At 40.6% G+C, this 18,543-nt stretch overlaps 1 protein-coding gene across 2 annotated transcripts in view; it reads right to left on the reverse strand.

Moving 5' to 3' along the window:
• Positions 1–18,543, reverse strand: part of CENPP (centromere protein P) — a 289,427-nt gene that overhangs the window by 267,421 nt on the left and 3,463 nt on the right. For both annotated transcript variants that reach the window (XM_001146410.8, XM_054658903.2), the window contains exons 2-4: positions 15,059–15,240; positions 9,769–9,857; positions 1,610–1,698 (exon numbers count right to left, since the gene is read on the reverse strand). In XM_001146410.8, the coding sequence (XP_001146410.4) occupies positions 1,610–1,698; positions 9,769–9,857; positions 15,059–15,240 (360 nt within the window). The remainder of the gene's footprint in view (positions 1–1,609; positions 1,699–9,768; positions 9,858–15,058; positions 15,241–18,543) is intronic.

Here is an 18,543-nt window from a genome sequence, read left to right on the forward strand (position 1 = left end):
AATTGCCCAAAAAGCTGGGATTAAATATTTATTAAGTAACTATAATATGCTCATTATTACAGGAAGAGAGATATCTCACTACTCTTCCTTTTGTAATTTCCAAATAGCAGATGCTACTTCCAAACTATGGTCTGAACAAAAGGGAATATGTGATCTCTGCCATGACACAACACATTCTTGGTATTCTCCCTACCTCTCAAACAGTTCCTTTTCTAATTCCTTTGCAGGATCCTTCCCTTCTATTCAGCCAGTATATTTTAGAATTCCTCAAGGCTCAGTTCTAGGGCCTTTTCTAGTTCTACTCTATATTCCTTCACAGGCAATCTCATTCCTGCTCAAGGCTTTAATTCCTACCCAATAGAAGATAATTCCAGTGTTCTATATCTCCCACCCCCACCTCTACTGTGCTGCCTCTTTCTCATTTTTATTTCAGTGTTTTCAAAGGCACTCAAGTCCCATATGTCCAAAATAAAGTCATAATCTCACCTGACAATGGTCCTCTTCCAACCTTCCCTTAACAGCAGACGGCACCACCATAATCAAAGAGTTATCCCCTGTGAATGACCTCTAATCCCTTTTACTCAAGCAATCCCATGCCCACTCATTTTTGCTTCCTAATTATCCCCCAAATCCATCTAGCTAAGTATCATCATTTCAGTCCAAACTACAAACTTCTCTTGCCTGAACTGTTTTAAAAGACTAGTCATTGACTCACTTGTATCAATGATTGCACCCCTTCGTTCCATTTCCCCATAGTATCCAGAATAATTCTTTCTAGGATGCCACACTTTTGCTTTCCTCAGGCCCTGCTCAAAACTTTTCAATAGTTTCACTTGGTCCTGGGACTGTGATAACACTCTTTATACCAAATTCCCAGTAGTATGGACCTTACCTAATTTCCTAACCTCATCTTACACCATTCTCCTAGGCTCTTGCCTCCACCTGTCACTGTGGCCCTGTGTCAATTACTCACAGACACCATGCTCCCTGCTGGCACAGTGCTCAGCAAAGTTATTCCCTCTTTGTTAGTTCACACCTACTCATTTTTCAGATGTCAGTTCAAGCTTCAGGAAATGATTTCATGTTCTCTCTGCTAGTCAAATTCCTGATAAACACTTTGGGAGGCTAAGGCAGGAGGACTGCTTGAGCCTAGGAGTTTGAGAACAGCCTGGGCAATATAGTGAGACCCCATCTCTAATTTAAAAAAAAAATACAAAAATAATAAAAAACAAAAATTCCTGATATATACTTCAACAGCATTATGTAACTCTCTTTTGTAGCATTCAACATAGCCATAATTTTATATTTACTTCTGCCATTATTTGATTAAAATCTAACTTCTCCACTAGACTGTCAATTCCATGAGGACTGAGGATTGTGTCTTTTTTTGCTCACATTTTAATACCCAGCACATAGTGAATGTGCAATAAATATAAACTAAATGAAAGAATGATAGATATAGAGAATATGGGCTTAAATATAAGCACAACAGTGGTGTTATACTTTCAGAGAAGACCTATTTACTAAGAAGAGGAAAAGGTAAACTTAAAACTGTAAAGTGTAAATTTACTTTTTTTCTCTAAAAAAGTAAGTTTGTAAAATAGCTTACCTAGACACAAATTCACTTAATTCTGAGCATTCTGTGGGCTCCATTATTATGTTGAGGTCAGTAACAGCAGAAGATAATCTCTCCTTATTCTAAAATAAAGATAAAAATTTCTGTATCAAAGCACAGTAAACTTCAAAAAGACAAAAATACTTTTGAAATATGCAAAATGAAATGCCACCAAATAAAAGGAAAGAGTAATCATGACAGAAACAAAACAAAAACAAAAAAAGAAGTTCAATCTCACTAATAATAATTGTAAATTAAAACAATAAGGTAAGACGCCTTTTTTTTTTTTTTTTTTTTTTGGAGACGGAGTCTTGCTCTGTCACCAGGCTGGAGTGCAGTGGCGCGATCTCGGCTCACCGCAACCTCCGCCTCCTGGATTCAAGCGATTCTTCTGCCTCATTCTCCCCAAAGCTGGGGAGCTGGGACGACAGGTGCCCGCCACCACGCCCGGCTAATTTTTGTATTTTTAGTAGAGATGGGTTTCACCATGTCGGCCAGGATGGTCTCAATCTCGTTTGTTTTGTTTTTGTTTTTGTTTTGAGACAGAGTCTCGCTCTGTCGCCCAGGCTGGAGTGCGGTGGCGCGATCTCGGCTCACTGCAAACTCCGCCTCCCGAGTTCACGCCATTCTCCCGCCTCAGTCTCCCGAGTAGCTGGGACTACAGGTGCCTGCCACCATGCCCGGCTAATTTTTTTGTATTTTTTAGTAGAGAAGGGGTTTCACCGTGTTAGCCAGAATGGTCTCGATTTCCTGACCTCGTGATCCACCCGCCTCAGCCTCCTAAAGTGCTGGGATTACAGGCGTGAGCCACCGTGCCAGGCGGTCTCAATCTCTTGACGTCCTGATCCCTCCGTCTCTGCCTCCTGAAGTGCTGGGATTACAGGCGGGAGCCACCGCGCCTGGCCGATAAGATGCCATTTTTACCTATAAGATGAGCAAAGACTGGCCGGGCGCGGTGGCTCACGCCTGTAATCCAGCACTTTGGGAGGCAGAGGCGGGTGAATCACCTGAGGTTAGGAGTTGGAGACCATCCTGACCAACATGGTGAAACCCCGTCTCTACTAAAAATACAAAAAATTAGCTAGGCGTCGTGGCAGGCGCCTGTAATTCCAGCTACTCGGGAGGCTGAGGCAGGAGAATCGCTTGAGCACAGGAGGCAGAGGTTGCAGCGAGCCAAGATCGTGCCACTGCACTCCAGCCTGCGCAACAGAGCAAGACTCAGTCTCAAAAAGAATAACAATAATAATAATAAAAATAAATAATAAACTTGTGAAACAAAGCTTGGATTCCAAATAAATTACATCTTTAAAAAAAGTATTGAACTGTACACTTTAAACTGGTAAGTTATATGGTATGTGAATTATATCTCAATAGAACTGTTACCAGAAAAAAAAGGAAAGAAAGGAAAAGGAAAGCAAAAATCTCAGGAGCACATCTGGTCTCTTGGTCAAGTATGTGTAGATACATGTTAGATTTCAGCTTTTCACCCATTAGGATAGGCAAAAACAAATTTTTTGTTGGGTTATAGAATCCTGTTTAACAACTCAAAAGCTGACTTCAAAATATTGTTTTTCCATCTCTCCCCTGTTTGTGGTACTGCTAACTAGGTCAATTCTCCCCAGTTGGTAAATAAGGGAAGAGACCTTATAAACAATCTGACCTCAAAGCCCCTACATGTGTCTCAGCACCACATTCCTTTCTACTATGGTCCACTTAAGCCCACAGTTCTCATTCTCCTCTACAACTGAAGGATTATGGGTAGAGATCTTTAGGAAAAGGCTGCCATTAAGTTGGTCCTTTTTTTTTTTTTTTTTTTTTTTTTGAGACAGGGTTTTGCTCTATTGCCCAGGCTGGAATGCAGTCGTTCAATCACAGTTCTTTGTGACCTTGAATTTGTGGGCTCAAGCAATCCTCCTGTCTCAGCCTCCCAAGTGGCTAGGACTATATATGTAAGTAACCAAGCCTGGCTAATTTCTTTTTTATTTAAAAAAATATATATTTTTTAGAGACAGGGTCTCGCTATGTTGCCCAGGCTGGCCTTTAATTCCTGGGCTCAAGCTATCCTCCTGCCTTGGCTTCCCTCAGTGCTGAGATTATAGGCGTGAGCCAATGTGGCCAGCTTAACTTTGTGAAACTTACAAATCTCTCATGAAGCACCCTGTATTGGATTTCAGTGTTTAGACTCAAATGTCATTAATATCAAACAGATTTTCTTTGGCGCCTGTGATAATGGAATTGTATTCTCTTCCATTTAAAAAAATTGCTTATTTTTTGAATAATTTTGTTCATTTCATTGGGACAGAAGTTATGGAAACATACTTAACCTGCCACTTTCCCCACAAACTCCTACCAATCTAATTGACTATATTGCTTGGATTATGGAAAGCTGATAAATGTTAATTCTGATGGCCTTACAACTCTTCACAAATGTAGTACTAAGAACACCAGAAAGTAAATCTGGCCAACAGAGCTCTATGTCCCAACCACCTTGGACAACAATAGCTGCACCAACATGAGTAATCATTCAAACTCTCTGGATCCATTTACTTATAAAATAATAGGGTTGACCTAGACAAACTATAAGTCATCACTTTGTTCTAACATTCTATTAACATGATTTGAGGTCATGTTTAGTTCAAATATTATATTAATATAACTTTATTACAACAATATTCTGTAAATTGAGGGTTTTACTATTTAGATTACTTTTTAATTTTTGGATAGCTAAACCTCTCCCTCTAGTGGAAATTTTATTTTTAAAAAATGTTTTAGAACACACAAGGTTGCTGTGTCATTTCTTTTTCTATCAGTCTTCACAGTAAAAATGTAAAAATGTGCTCAGTATGTAAGGTGGTAAAACTATTTTAGAAGGCAATTTGCCACTATCAATCAGAATTTGTAAGTTTCCTTTGACCCAGCAATTCTACTAGATATGTTTCTAAAGGCATACATACACAAGTTGGTATAGAATATGCTAGAATTTACCATTAAATAATAAACATTTCAAAAACTTTTCATCAAGTTATTATATCAGAATTGTAAGCAATAAAGAGAAACGAGATAGTCCTTTGTTTTTCCCTCCCCAAGTAAGAACTCTTGGTGCCTCTCACACAACTGATTCCAAAAACCCTGTTGATTCCACAGCTGTCTGTAATTTCTTCCAACACCTTGTTTACCAGTCCTGGTCTTCAAGAAAAATCATAAAATCTAAAAGGCTCAGAGAGAAAGTGAGAGTTCTTAACACAGCCAGGGAGAACACACTCTTTCTGTAGCACTTTGTTAGTAAAACCAATCAGTCCCAAAACACATACATACTTTAAAACTTAAACAATGACAACTCACGTGTCTTTAGATACTCAGCAATTACTAGGTTCTATGTCCTTCAAAGAAGATATCTACAGTTCCTCTCCTTAGACTTTTTTCCCCCTGCATCCGCTAAAGCATATAGGACAGAAACTGCTAGTAGTCCCCTCTATTTATACTTTTTTCTTGCCCCAGTTTTTCACTGGCCATATGGCCAAGCATAACAAAGACTAAATTCCCAGCATCCTTTGCATGAACTTGTTGGCCAATAGAATATAAGTGAAAATGATGAATGTACAACTTCCAGAAAGTGTCCTTTAAAAGAATAGGCGAGGCTTTCTTTGCCCAACTTCTTCCTGATACCTGAAATGCTAATGTGATCATTGTGCCATGACTTGAAGCCATGTATGGCTGATGGTAGAACCTGATTATCATAAAACCACCATATTAGCCCTTGAAAACTTACAAGTTTACTTAAGTAATAGAGAAATACACTTCTAGTACCTTTATTTTTAAGTTTTCTGTCAGGCACAGCTCAACTGATTCTAATTCATTCAGCATGTGAGCTAACAGTATAATCTCAGGCCATTATCAAATGGTCACAAAATTTTCAATCATGCTTTCATGACATGAGGATGAGAATATTGGCTTAAAATACTGTTGAGGTCTGGGTCAGTGCCAACACTGTCTGTTAGGAGGCAGAGTGTGGCCACAGCAGCAGGGGTTGCAGGACCTAAGTGGCAGGACATCCACTGTCTGGCTTCTGTTCTGTCTGTGCTGCCCTGGGGTGGCTGCCCAGGCCCAGCAGGCCAAACCATGTGGTAGTTCATGCTAGGAATGACTCTGGTCAGGCAGCTGTCATTCTTTAGGAGCATATCACATTATCAGAAATGTCTTCTACTATCGGGGGACCTACCCCAATAATCACATAGGTTCATTTCTATTTTTCCTAAGTGTCGGCCGGCTTGAGAAATAAAGGGACAGAGTACAAAAGAGAGAAATTTTAAAGCTGGGCGTCCAGGGGAGACATCACACGTTGGTAGGATCCGTGATTCCCCACGAGCCACAAAAACCAGCAAGTTTTTATTAGGGAGTTTCAAAAGGGGAGGGAGTGTGCGAATATGTGTGGGTGACAGACATCAAGTACTTAACAGGGTAATAGAATATCACAAGGCAAGTGGAGGCAGGGCAAGATCACAGGACCACAGGACCGAGGCGAAATTAAAATTGCTAATGAAGTTTCAGGTACCATTGTCATTGATAACATCTTTTCAGGAGACAGGGTTTTGAGATCAACTGGTCTGACCAAAATTTATTAGGTGGGAATTTCCTCTTCCTAATAAGCCTGGGAGCGCTATGGGAGACTGGAGTATATTTCATCTCTGCAGTCTCAACCATAAGAGACAGGCGCCCCGGGGGGGCTGTTTATAAGCCCATACCTCCAGGCACATATTCTCTTTCTCAGGATGTCCCATGCTGAGAAAAAGAATTCAGCCATATTTCTCCCGTTTGCTTTTGAAAGAAGAGAAATATGGCTCTGTTCTGCCCGGCTCACCGGCAGTCAGAGTTTAAGGTTATCTCTCTTATTTCCTGAACAATTGCTGTTATCCTGTTCTTTTTCCAAGATTCCCATATTTCATACTGCTCAAACACACATGCTGTACAATTTGTGCAGTTAATGCAATTACTACAGGGTCCTGAGGTGATATACATCCCCTCAGCTGACAGGATTAAGAGATTAAAGTAAAGACAGGCATAGGAAATCACAAGGGTATTGATTGGGGAAGTGATAAGGGTCCATGAAATCTTCACAATTTATGTTTAGAGATTGCAGTAAAGAAAGGCATAAGAAATTATAAAAGTATTAATTTGGGGAACTAATAAATGTCCATGAAATCTTCACAATCCATGTTCTTCTGCCATGGCTTCAGCCAGTCCCTCCATTTGGGGTCCCTGACTTCCCGCAACATTTTACATGGTGACCTCATCCTTATCTGACTCAGGAAGGCATCAAATTACTACTTGATACTTTCCATCAGAGGTTTAAGGTGACTGAAGTATGCAACTTAAATAAAGTGAAGATATTGTAGTCTATGTTGGATATTATAGCCTATGTTATGTCTCAGGCCATAGCCCCACTAAGGAGCATACCAATCAATCTTAGGGTACAACCCATCCTGGAAGGTATAACTCCACTAAGAAGCTCATTCACCTCAATGTCAGAGGATAATCTTTCCCTTTTCACTTGGATTTGTGGACAAGCCTCTCAAGGACAAGACTAATTCTGCCCACAATGGAGCTTCTCTCCGCATAACCTATGAGGCAACTGTGAAAGAGATGAACTCTTACAGTAGAAAAAGCCTGCAAGACCGCAAGGCTGCTAGGATTCCCCTGAGCAGTTTCCTGGACATATATACTAGAGTGCAGATGTTTTCGAAGATGGAAGTGGACCATAGGATTATGATTCCACCAACCTGCCATGGGTTGCAGGCCTGGCCCATTAATGGATGCCAGCATACAGAAGAGCATTCAGTAGATTACCACTCTCAGGTCAAGTTCACATCAGCCACAAAGAAAGAAAATATAGTCAGTTAGACTATGAAACCTTTTACAAAGGGACAACATCCAGGAGTCCCTGAGCCACCTAAAGGAAAAGCCTGGGGTGGTGGCACAGGTTGTCCAGCCTAAATGATACCAATCCATTTGGGTCCATTCTCTGCTTGAGTCTTCAGCAAATGATCTTTGTGGTCATGTGATATCTCCTTGGTGACCTTGTACATCCCCAAGGCCTGGTGCCCATATGGGAACAATGTCAGTCCCCTAGAGCCACTTACCACCCATGCCCCTGACACATTGAACATGCTGAAATGTGTTTTGTATCCTGCTCAAATGGCCTAGGCAATGCTACACTACACCTTTTCTTGGTCACTTTGGCAGTGTGAGAGTGATACTCTAAGACGAGTACAGGCTGGGAGCTTTGCCATCAAATGAGGGGGTCTAGACAACCCCTAGCCCATCCTCAGCCTGCCAGAGCCAGTAATAGCAAATGGAGACTTGGATTGCAAAGAGAAGCAAAACTTCCAAACCCAGGTAACTGTACCAAATCCTTGGGACTAGTTAGGGAGTGGCTATCTGACAAAGAATAAGGAAAAGTCCTGACTCCATAACCAAGTCCTGTCTCATACAAAATGGGAAACTTGGGACTGTTTTTGTGGCTAAGGACACTGATGAAAAGGATAAGGAATCCTGGCACATGACCCTGAATATAAGCAGGCAGCTTGTCCATAGGACTCAGTTACAACAACTACTCTACACCACTTTAGATATCTGATGAGCTGAGGCCAATGCAGCCTGACAGCCCTTCCCTGTTCTGTTCCTCCTCTTTGCACACATTCCCTGTTGGCCCAACTGGCAAAACCAACTGGTTGAAACTGCTTTCTCCTCTTTCAACTGCTTTGTCTGGCTTTCAACTTTTCTTGGAGTCAGCCTTTGAAGGTGGCTGAGCCCTGTTCTGCTGCACCCTGGCCAGTAGGGTTACTTATTATCATTCTGTCTGCTTTCGCTTTCCTGCTTCCTGATATTATGTGAAGGTCTTAGCCAAAGGGGTCTTCCTCCCTCTGTTGTGTCTCAGCAGTTCAATACGAGGTACAAGATCATCCAGCCCCAAGGAGCATTCAAATGGCTGTGGTCCCAGATGACCACAACCTCATGAGAGGCCCTGAGCAAGGACACCCAACTGAGTGGCTCCAAAATTCCTGACCCACACAAAATAGGTGAGATAATTAATAAATATAGTCAGCCCTCCCTATCTGTGGTTCCACATCCATAGATTGACCAACTGCAGACCAAAAATATTTGAAAAAAAAAATCTACAGATGCAGATGGTTGGATCTGTACTGAACACGTACAAGTTGTTTTTCTCATAATGATTCCCTAAACAATATACTATAGTAACTATTTCATAGCGTTTACATTGTATTGGGTATTGGAAGTAATCTAGAAATGATTTAAAGTACAAAGGAGGATGTGTGTACATTATAGGTAAATACTACACGATTTTATAGAAGGGACTTGAGCATCCGTGGATTTTGGTACTACAGGGAGTCCTGGAACCAATCCCTCACAGATACTGAGGGATAATTGTATTTTTGGTGGTTTTTTTGTGTGTGTGACAGAGTCTCACTCTGCTACCCAGGCTCGAGTACAGTGGCACAATCACAGCTCACGGTAGCCTTGACCTCCTAGGCTCAAGCAATCCTTCTACCTCAGCCTCCGGAGTAGCTGGGAGCACAGGTGCGCACCACCATGCCTGGCTAATTTTTTATTTTTTTGTAGAGACAGGGTCTCACTACATTGCCCAGGCTGGTCTCAAACTCCTGGGCTCAAGCAATCCTCCTGCCTTGGCCCCGCAAAATGCTGAGACTACAGGTGTGAGCCACCATGTTTGGCCTATTTTGGGTTGTTTTAAGATGCTAAATATTATGGAGACTAGTTAAGCAGCAATAGATAACTAATAGATATTAGATGGCTGGCATATCACCTAACTACTGATGACACCCAGGACTATTCCCACAACCTCATGGAATTGCACTAGAAGCCCAGGAGCATCTTGCTACCTGTCCTTCAATAAAGCACCTTTGGCTTTCACAACAACCCTACCATATGCAGTTGCTGGGCTATTAATACCTGAAATTTTGAAAATGTACCACTTTGCACAAATGTGCTATGAATGGGGGGGCCCTGGCTCATGAACTCCTCTTCAGCTCCACCACTGTTGAAGGCTGGGGTGTGGGAATTGTTTATCTCATAGCAGAAGTATCTCTGTTATCACAACATGCTTCTTAATTTACCTGAATTTCCAGAATCTGAAATTCAAGTTGAAATGTAACCATGTGGCAATTTCCTGATAATCTGTGTCTCTGTAGAACTTTTCTAATACCTGTAAAGCAGAAAAACAAATATTTTGTTTGCAAATAGCCATTTTCTTCAAATGCGTATTATTTAATTTTGTGTGAATATCTACAATACATGTGGGTATATGTGTGAAAGTGTGCATTAGCAATTACATTGAAAAACTCTGGAAGAACGTACACCAAATTGATTATCTTTGCAAAATAAAATTAATGATAACTTGTGTTTCTAGTTTTCTTTTTTTTTTTTTCCAGAAGGAGTTTCGCTCTTGTTGCCCAAGCTGGAGTGCAATGGTGCGATCTCGACTCGCTGCAACCTCTACCTCCTGGGTTCAAGCAATTCTCCTGCCTCAGCCTCCCGAGTAGCTGGGATTACAGGTGTGCACCACCATGCCTGGCTAATTTTTGTATTTTTAGTAGAGACAGGGTTTCACCGTACTGGTCAGGCTGGTCTCAAACTCCTGACCTCAGGTGATCCACCCACCTCGGCCTCCCAAAGTGCCGAGATTACTGGCATGAGCCACTGCGCCCGGCCAAGTTTTCAACTATACCAAAAGTTATGGTAAGTAGTAGAAATGTACTAGTATAACCCTAGACAAATTTGAGTCATGTTAACTGTTCAATGGTTTTTATTTTTTCAACACTATCTAGTTCTTAAAGGCAGTAAATTGAATCCATGCGTTCACCTCTGCCATCTCTCAAAACTTCACTAAAATGTCAGTGATATTTTTGAGATATAACATGCATACATTTGAATGCATAAAATGCCCTATTCTTAAGTATACAGCTCAATATTTCTTTTATACATGTGGTTGTTCAGGTAACTACCACTGAGATCATACTACAGGAATTTTACAGAACCTATAAGGTTCCCTCATATCCTTTCCCAGGCTATTCCCTACCCCCAAGAGGTAAGTAAGCACTATCCTGACTTTACGTAGTCATCTAGTTTTGCTAATGACGTTACTTTTAGAAGGGCAAGATTCTACAAGGATAAAGGGAACAGGGAAGATAAGAGCAATCAGATTTGGGAAGCTGGAAATCAGATGGATGCATTAGATAGCACATGGACAAATGAAAGTGACCTGGTAGAGCCAGGAAAACTGAAACCTAAGCCAGCAAATGAGGAAAACCCAGAAGCAAGTTCAGTTACATAGCAGAATACGAGACGGGTATTATGAGTCAGCAGCACCAAGTACCTTTACGGGAGGTGAACCTGGGGCTCAAAATAGGAAGACTGGTTAAAGATTTGTTCAATAAGTAGTTAGGAAAAAAAGACAGAATGGTACAAATTGACATAATTTGCCTCCTAATTAGATGTACTGGTAAGAACAAAACATCACTTTCATAGTTTTCCTGCCAAAATTGCACAGGAATGTCATCAAGAGGAAACTATCAGAAAAAAAAGAGATTGAAGAACAATCTATAATACAAGTGGTCTTCAAATATGTCTATGTCGTAAGAGACAGAGAAGAATGACCAGATTAAGGAGACTAAAGAGACATAACAGATAGATGCAATGCTTAATCGTGGATTAGATGTGGAATTGTTTAAACAAATAGCTATGGAAGACTCACTATGGTTAAGATGTCAGTTCTTCCCAACTTTAATCAGTACATTCAATGCAATCCAATCAAAATTCCAGCAAGTTACTTTCTGGATATCAACAAAATGATTATCAAGTTTATATGCAAAGGCAAAAACTCAGAAGAGCCAGAATAAACCTCAAGAAAAATAAAGTTTAAGAACTTAAACGACCTGATTTAGAGACTTACTATAAAGCTACAGTAATCAAGACAGTATGGTATTAGTGAAAGAGTATACAAATAGGTCAATAGAACAGAAGAGAAAGTCTACAAATAGACTCACGCAGATACAGTCAACTGATCTTTGACAAAGGAGCAAAGGCAGTTCAATGGAGAAAGAATAGTCTTTTTAACAAAAGGTGCTGGATCAACTGAACATCCATATGCAAAACAAAAAAAAAGAATCTAGACACTGACTATACCTTTCACAAAAATTAACTGAAAATTTATCACAGATCTAAATATAAAATACAAAACTATAAAACTCCTAGAATATAGGAGAAAATCTAGATGACCTTGGGCTTTGTCCATAAAAATAAATGTGCCAAAAATGCGGTAAAGAAAAAATGCAGATGGAATCCTGGAAATAATCTACAGCAACCACTTTATTTTGCATATAAGAAATCAGACAGAGAGAGACTTACTAATCTGTCCAATCTCTAGGCTTTATTTTTTCTTTATGTCCAGGCTTTATTTTTTCTTTATAGATGAATACTATGCATACATAAATTGCATATAAATATATAGCATGATAAATTTTCAGTTCGGTACTTTTTAACTTGAACACACTGATTTTTATTTTGTTTTATTTTATTTTATGTTATTTTTGAGATGGAGTCTCGTTCTGTCGCCCAGGCTGGAGTGTGGTGGCACCATCTCCACTCACTGCAACCTCTGCCTCCCGAGCAGCTGGTACTACAGGCATGCCCCACCACGCCCTGCTAATTTTTGTGTTTTTGGTAGAGACAGGCTTCACCATGTTGGCCAGGCTGGTCTCGAACTCCTGACCTCAAGTGATTCACCCGCCTCGGCTTCCCAAAGTGCTGGGACTACAGGTGTGAGCCACCACAACCGGCCTTTTTTTTTGTTTTTTTGGTTTTTTTTGAGACAGGGTCTCACTGTCACCAAGGCTGAAGCGCAGTGGTGCAATCTCAGCTCACTGCAACCTCCGCCTCCCAGCTTCAAGCCATTCTCCTGCCTCAGCCTCCCGAGCAGCTGGGACTACAGGAACACTCCACCACGCCTAGCTAATTTTTGTATTTTTAGTAGAGATGGGGTTTTACCATGTTAGCCAGGCTGGTCTTAAACTCCTGACCTCAAGTGACCTGCCCACATAGGCCTCCCAAAGTGCTAGCATTACAGGTGTGAGCCACTGCACCTGGCCTGATTTTTATTTTTAAATAATGAGTAAGGGTGCATTTTTAACAAAGTTCACAGACAGCAGAAGAGGATTAGTCCTTCAAAACAATCCATCCATACATCAAGCCCATCTACATATTTTTAACAACATACATTTAAAGCTAATCAAAAGACAAGAATAAAAATTATAAATTAAAATACTACTCTCGGCCAGGCGCAGGGGCTCACACCTGTAATCCCAGCACTTTGGGAGACCGACGCAGGCATATCACGAGGTCAGGAGATCAAGATCATCCTAGCCAATGTAGGGAAACCCCGTCGCTACTAAAAATACAAAAATTAGCCGGGCATGGCACTGCGTGCCTGTAGTCCCAGCTACGCGGGAGGCTGAGGCAGGAGAATTGCTTGAACCCAGGAGGCGGAGGCTGCAGTAAGCTGAGATTGCACCACTGCACTCCAGCCTGGGCGACAGAGGAAGACTCTGTCTCAAAAAAAAAAAAAAAAAAAAACAACCCTACTCTCATTACTTTGCAGTAACACTTAATTTTCGACTCCAAATTCCATTACTTAGTTTGTAAACCGACTCTTACAGAATCAAAATGGAGAATTTAAAAGAATCATCATAGGCACTGAAGGAAATTCCAAAAGAAAGTTCTAAAAAATGTTCGGAGAAATAAAAGCATAGCTGCAATAAAGTCTACATTCTTCACATGATTATTTTGAAGGAAATCAAGATCATTTGATTACCTAGCTTCAGCTACATTCATTAACACACCACAGAAACTGTGTCTGCCCAACTAATAGCTATGGAAAACAATAATGACTTCAAAAAGCTCTTTGATTACGCCACTGCACTCCAGCCTGGGTGACAGTGCAAAACTCCATCTCAAAAAAATAAAACAAACAAAAAACAAAGGAAAAAGAACAAAAAAATAAAAAACAAGATATTTCTCTTCCAGTACCATTACTCTTGCTGAATGACTTGCAATTAATTTCAAGAAATTCCTATAACTACTTAGATTTCTGGCTTTAAAATGATATTTCTTCTTCATAATTTCTATATTTTTCCAAGTTTGCTAAAATGAGCACATATTACTCACAGGAAAAAAGCATTTCAACTCTTGTGATGTCCCTGTCTGAAATCTCCCATTCAAACCACATTAGCTTTGTCAAGACTCTAAGCCTAATCTTCATGCTGCGGCTTTTAAGCTAGTAAAAGTCTTATAACTGGCCTATCCTCATTCTCTATTCTCTCTGCATTCCATCTCTTCCTTTCAAGTAATTTAAGTCTCCAAATTCCATCACTCTGTTTCTACATGTAATTCAGTCTCCCTGCAGTGGCTGCCCAAGACCCTCTCCCCTGTCATGAGGGTAATTTTCAGTGGAAAAGTCAGAAAGCACACCAAAAATGATTTCTGCTTTTGGGAATGTTATTCTTGACCAACCAAAGTTCTTGACATCCAGTTGCACAGCTGCAGTAGCTTCCCTTTATCTCTTAGTGCATCACAGATCTTTGGCAATAAAATCTAGTCATTGGGACCAGAAACCTTCCTTCCAGCAAAAGGTCCAGCTGCTAAAACATTTATCTTGGCAGCTTTCATGTCAGTGCTGAACAACTCCTAAGATGTATAAATTAATGGTGCTGTTGTTCTTATAATCATTATTCGCTTATTACTATTTACTTGACTATTAAGGTACTTAATGATAAAAACTGTGTCTGTTCTTTTCCATCAGGAAGGAGAAGGTAAAAAAAAAAAAAAAAGAAAGAAAGAAAAGAAACTGTGTCTGTTCTTTAATATTTATCTCAGGCAGCCTTTTTTTTTTTTTTTTTAAATGGAGTCTTGCTCTGTCCCCCAGGGTGGAGTGCAATGGCGCAATCTCAGCTCACTGCAACTTCCACCTCCCTGGTTCAAATGATTCTCCTGGCTCAGCTTCCCAAGTAGCTTAGATTACAGGTGCCCACCAACACATCCGGCTAATTTTTGTATTTTCAGTAGAGACAGAGTTGCACCATGTTGGCCAGGCTTGTCTCAAACTCCTGAGCTCAGGTGATCTGCATGCCTTGGCCTCCCAAAAGCTGGGATTATAGGCATGATCACGGGGCCTGGCCCAGGCAGCTTTTTGAACACCGTGATGTTCAAAAGATATGTGAGTAAACAAGTTTACCACAACCATACTTTCAAATACTTACCTTGTAGAATTTTAATTCAATATTATGACAACCAATTTCTTATGCATAATAAGGTAAGCTTCCATACTATGTCTAGATTAAAAAAAATGCTTACTCTTTTCTGTCATCTCAGTGCTTGTTAGGTCTTCTGTCTGCTTGGAGTGATTTCTTATATTGATGCCAGTAAGCGTACTTAGAAATGAAAGTTCTGATTCTAAATGTCCAAGCTGATTTTTCAGATCTTTTGAAGACTTCCATCCTTCCAAATTGAATTGGTGTATGGCTTGAAAAGATTTTCTAAAAGGCAAATATCAAAAATAATCACTCCAATTACTAACACGTGTTTCATCTAATAACCCCATTTTCCTCAAAGCATTCCCATTTTGTCCCTCTTACTCTCTTCCAATTAAGTCACCTTCCCCCATTAAAATAAAAAAAAATTAAAAAATTAAAAAGAATTTTCTCAAAACCAGTGTGGTTACTAACACCACCACTTTTTTTTTTTCTTTCTTCCTTTTTAAGAGATGAGGGTCTCACGCTGTCACCCAGCCTGGAGTGCAGTGGTGTAATCATAGTGCACTGCAGCCTTGAACTCCCAGGCTCAAAGGATCCTCCTGAGTAGCTGGGACCACAGGTATGCCACTGTGCCTAGCTAATTTTTTTTTCCTTCTCATAGAGACAAGGTCTGGCTTTATTACCTAGGCTGGTCTTAAACTCCTGACTTCAAGCAATCCTCCCGCCTCAGTCTCCCAGCGTGCTGGATTACAGGCGTGATCCACCATGCCCAGCCCACAATCTTTAATTTCAACAAAAAACATATGTAACCAAATTATACTTCCAAATTTCCACATATTAGAAACACCTTTCAAATAAATTATAACAGGAGTACTTTGCAAAATTACAATGTGAGTTCTGACCCATGAAATTCCAGCCTAAATGTCTGATATACCTCTCAAATTATTTTAAAAGATGTCTTGAAATTAAAAAATAGGCCAGGCGCGGTGGCTCACGCCTGTAATCCCAGCACTTTGGGAGGCCAAGGCGGGTGGATCACGCAGTCAGGAGATCAAGACCATCCTGGCTAACACAGTGAAACCCCATGTCTACTAAATATACAAAAAATTTGCCAGGCGTGGTGGCAGGCGCCTGTAGTCCCAGCCACTCAGGAGGCTGAGGCAGGAGAATGGTGTGAACCTGGGAGGCGGAGCTTGCAGTGAGCAGAGATTGCGCCACTGCACTCCAACCTGGGCGACAGAGCGAGACTCCCTCTCAAAAAAAATAAAAAAAGAAAGAAATTAAAAAATAAAATCAATTAGCTAACTTTAATTTCTAAAAGTAAACACCACAGAACGTTTTATAGTAAGAAAGAGATTTATTGGAAAAAGAAATAGCAAATCTCTTTAAACATCACTATGGCCAGACAGTCTTCATTGAGAACATATAAATATATTTTCCTTGAGAAAAAGAATGAAATTTTAGTTGGCCTGGCGCAGTGGCTCACGCCTGCAATCCCAGCACTTTGGGAGGCCAAGGCAGGTGGATCACTTGAGGTCAGGAGTTCGAGACCAGCCTGGCCAACATGGTGAAACCCCTTCTCTACTAAAAATACAAAAAAATTAGCCTCGAGTGGTGGCGGGTGCCTGTAATCCTGGCTGCCCAGGAGGCTGAGGCAGGAGAATTGCTTGAGTATGGGAGGCAGAGGTTGCAGTGAGCCAAGATCACGCCACTGTATTCCAGCCTGGGCAACAAAGTAAGACTCTGTCTCAACAAAAAAAAAAAAAAAAAGAAAAGAAAAAAGAAAAAACTTAAACTTTTTTTAAAAAAGAAATTTTAGCTAATAATTGTATTAGATGGTATTTTTTTTTTTTGTCATCCATTATTTCCTTTAAACACTCTGCTACATTCTATACTGTTGACTTTTCCTGCCAGCTTAAAACATCTCTTCCTTGGATTCTTGGGCATAATTATCCCAATTCTCATTTGCTATCTAGGGTCAGCTTCTTGTCTCCAACATTAGAGGAAAACCCTAACACTCTTACTTCTGCTATCCTAAATATGTATTCTTTCATTCTGCAGGAACACTAAATGATTAGCCTTAGCTCCTCTATGCCAGTAACTCTTAAAATATACCTCTAACCATATATCTCTTCTTCCTGCAAGGTAGATCTAGCTTGATAGCTCACCAAATGGTTTCTCTTGGAATCTGCTTTTCCTCTAAATTACCCTACATTTGTTAATAATAAAATATTTCCCTTGGTATGTCAGGCTCTATACCTTGGAAGTTATCCTTGACTCCTTCACTTGCCTGACATCTGGACTTACTGCCATCCGTTCTGCTCCCTCACATAACTATTCTTCCTTTTGTATTTCTAATTCTACTACATTAACCAATGCTCTTATGACCTTATACCATCTCTACACAGAATAATCTAACTCTATATTCTTCACACTGAGAATCCAAGATTTAATAAAGTCTGTAAAATTTGTTTCAAATTTTGTTTTAATGCTAATTTAAAATGTTAATATAAGTATATTCTGTATCATGAAACTACCACAGCTTCTTTTGCATTTGCCATCATAGACTGATGCCCCTACAAATTACATTATATATAGAAGTCAAGGAAAAAAGAACAGATTGGGCACAGCGACTCACTCCTGTAATCCCAGCACTTTGGGAGGCTGAGGCAGCCCAGGAGTTCAAGACCAGTCGGGCCAACATGGCAAAACCCCATGTCTACCAAAAAATACACACACACACACACACAAAATTATCTGGGCATAGTGGCAGGTGCCATGCCTTCAGTCCCAACTACTTGGCTGGTGGAGGGTCGCTGAGGCAGGACGATTGCTTGAGCATGGGAGGTGGGTGAAGGTTGCAGTGAGTCATAATCATGCCACTGCACTTCAGCATGGGCAATAGAGTGAGACCCTCTCTCAAAAAACAAAACAAAAAAGAAAAAGAAAAAGAAAAAGAAAAAAGAACAGAGACAATCTTCATATATAAATGATGTGCGGCCAGGCATGGTGGCTCATATAATCCCAGAAGTTTGGGATGCCGAGGTGGGCAGATCACCTGAGGTCAAGAGTTCGAGACCAGACTGCCCAACATGGCGAAACCCCATCTCTAGTAAAAATACAAAAAATTAGCTGGGCATGGTGGCGGGTGCCTGTAATCCCAGTTACTCAGGAGGCTGAGGCAGGAGACTCCCTTGAACCCAGGGGGCGGAGGTTGCAGTGAGCTGAGGTTGTGTCACCACACTCCAGCCTGGGCGACAAGAACGAAACTCCGTCTCAAAAAAAAAAAAAAAAAAAAGCCATAAATATAAATGAGCTTCTGACAAGTGAACACCAAATGTCACAGCAAGCTATGAAGGAAAATTTCAAGGTATTTCCGATAGAGCAAAGTGGTAAGAGAACCAAGTCATCATTAAAGGCTGGATATGCAGAACTCAAAAAAGAACCTGCAGTTGTCAGAGTGGCTAGTAGGGAGTTTGTGTTTAATAGGTATGGTGTTTCAGTTTAGGGGTGATGAAAAAGTTCTGAAGATGGACAGTGGTGATGGCTGTACAACAATGTGCATGTGTTTAATGCCATTGAGCT

Source organism: Pan troglodytes, chromosome 11, assembly GCF_028858775.2.
Source record: "Pan troglodytes isolate AG18354 chromosome 11, NHGRI_mPanTro3-v2.0_pri, whole genome shotgun sequence".
Taxonomy (NCBI): Eukaryota; Metazoa; Chordata; class Mammalia; order Primates; family Hominidae; genus Pan; species Pan troglodytes.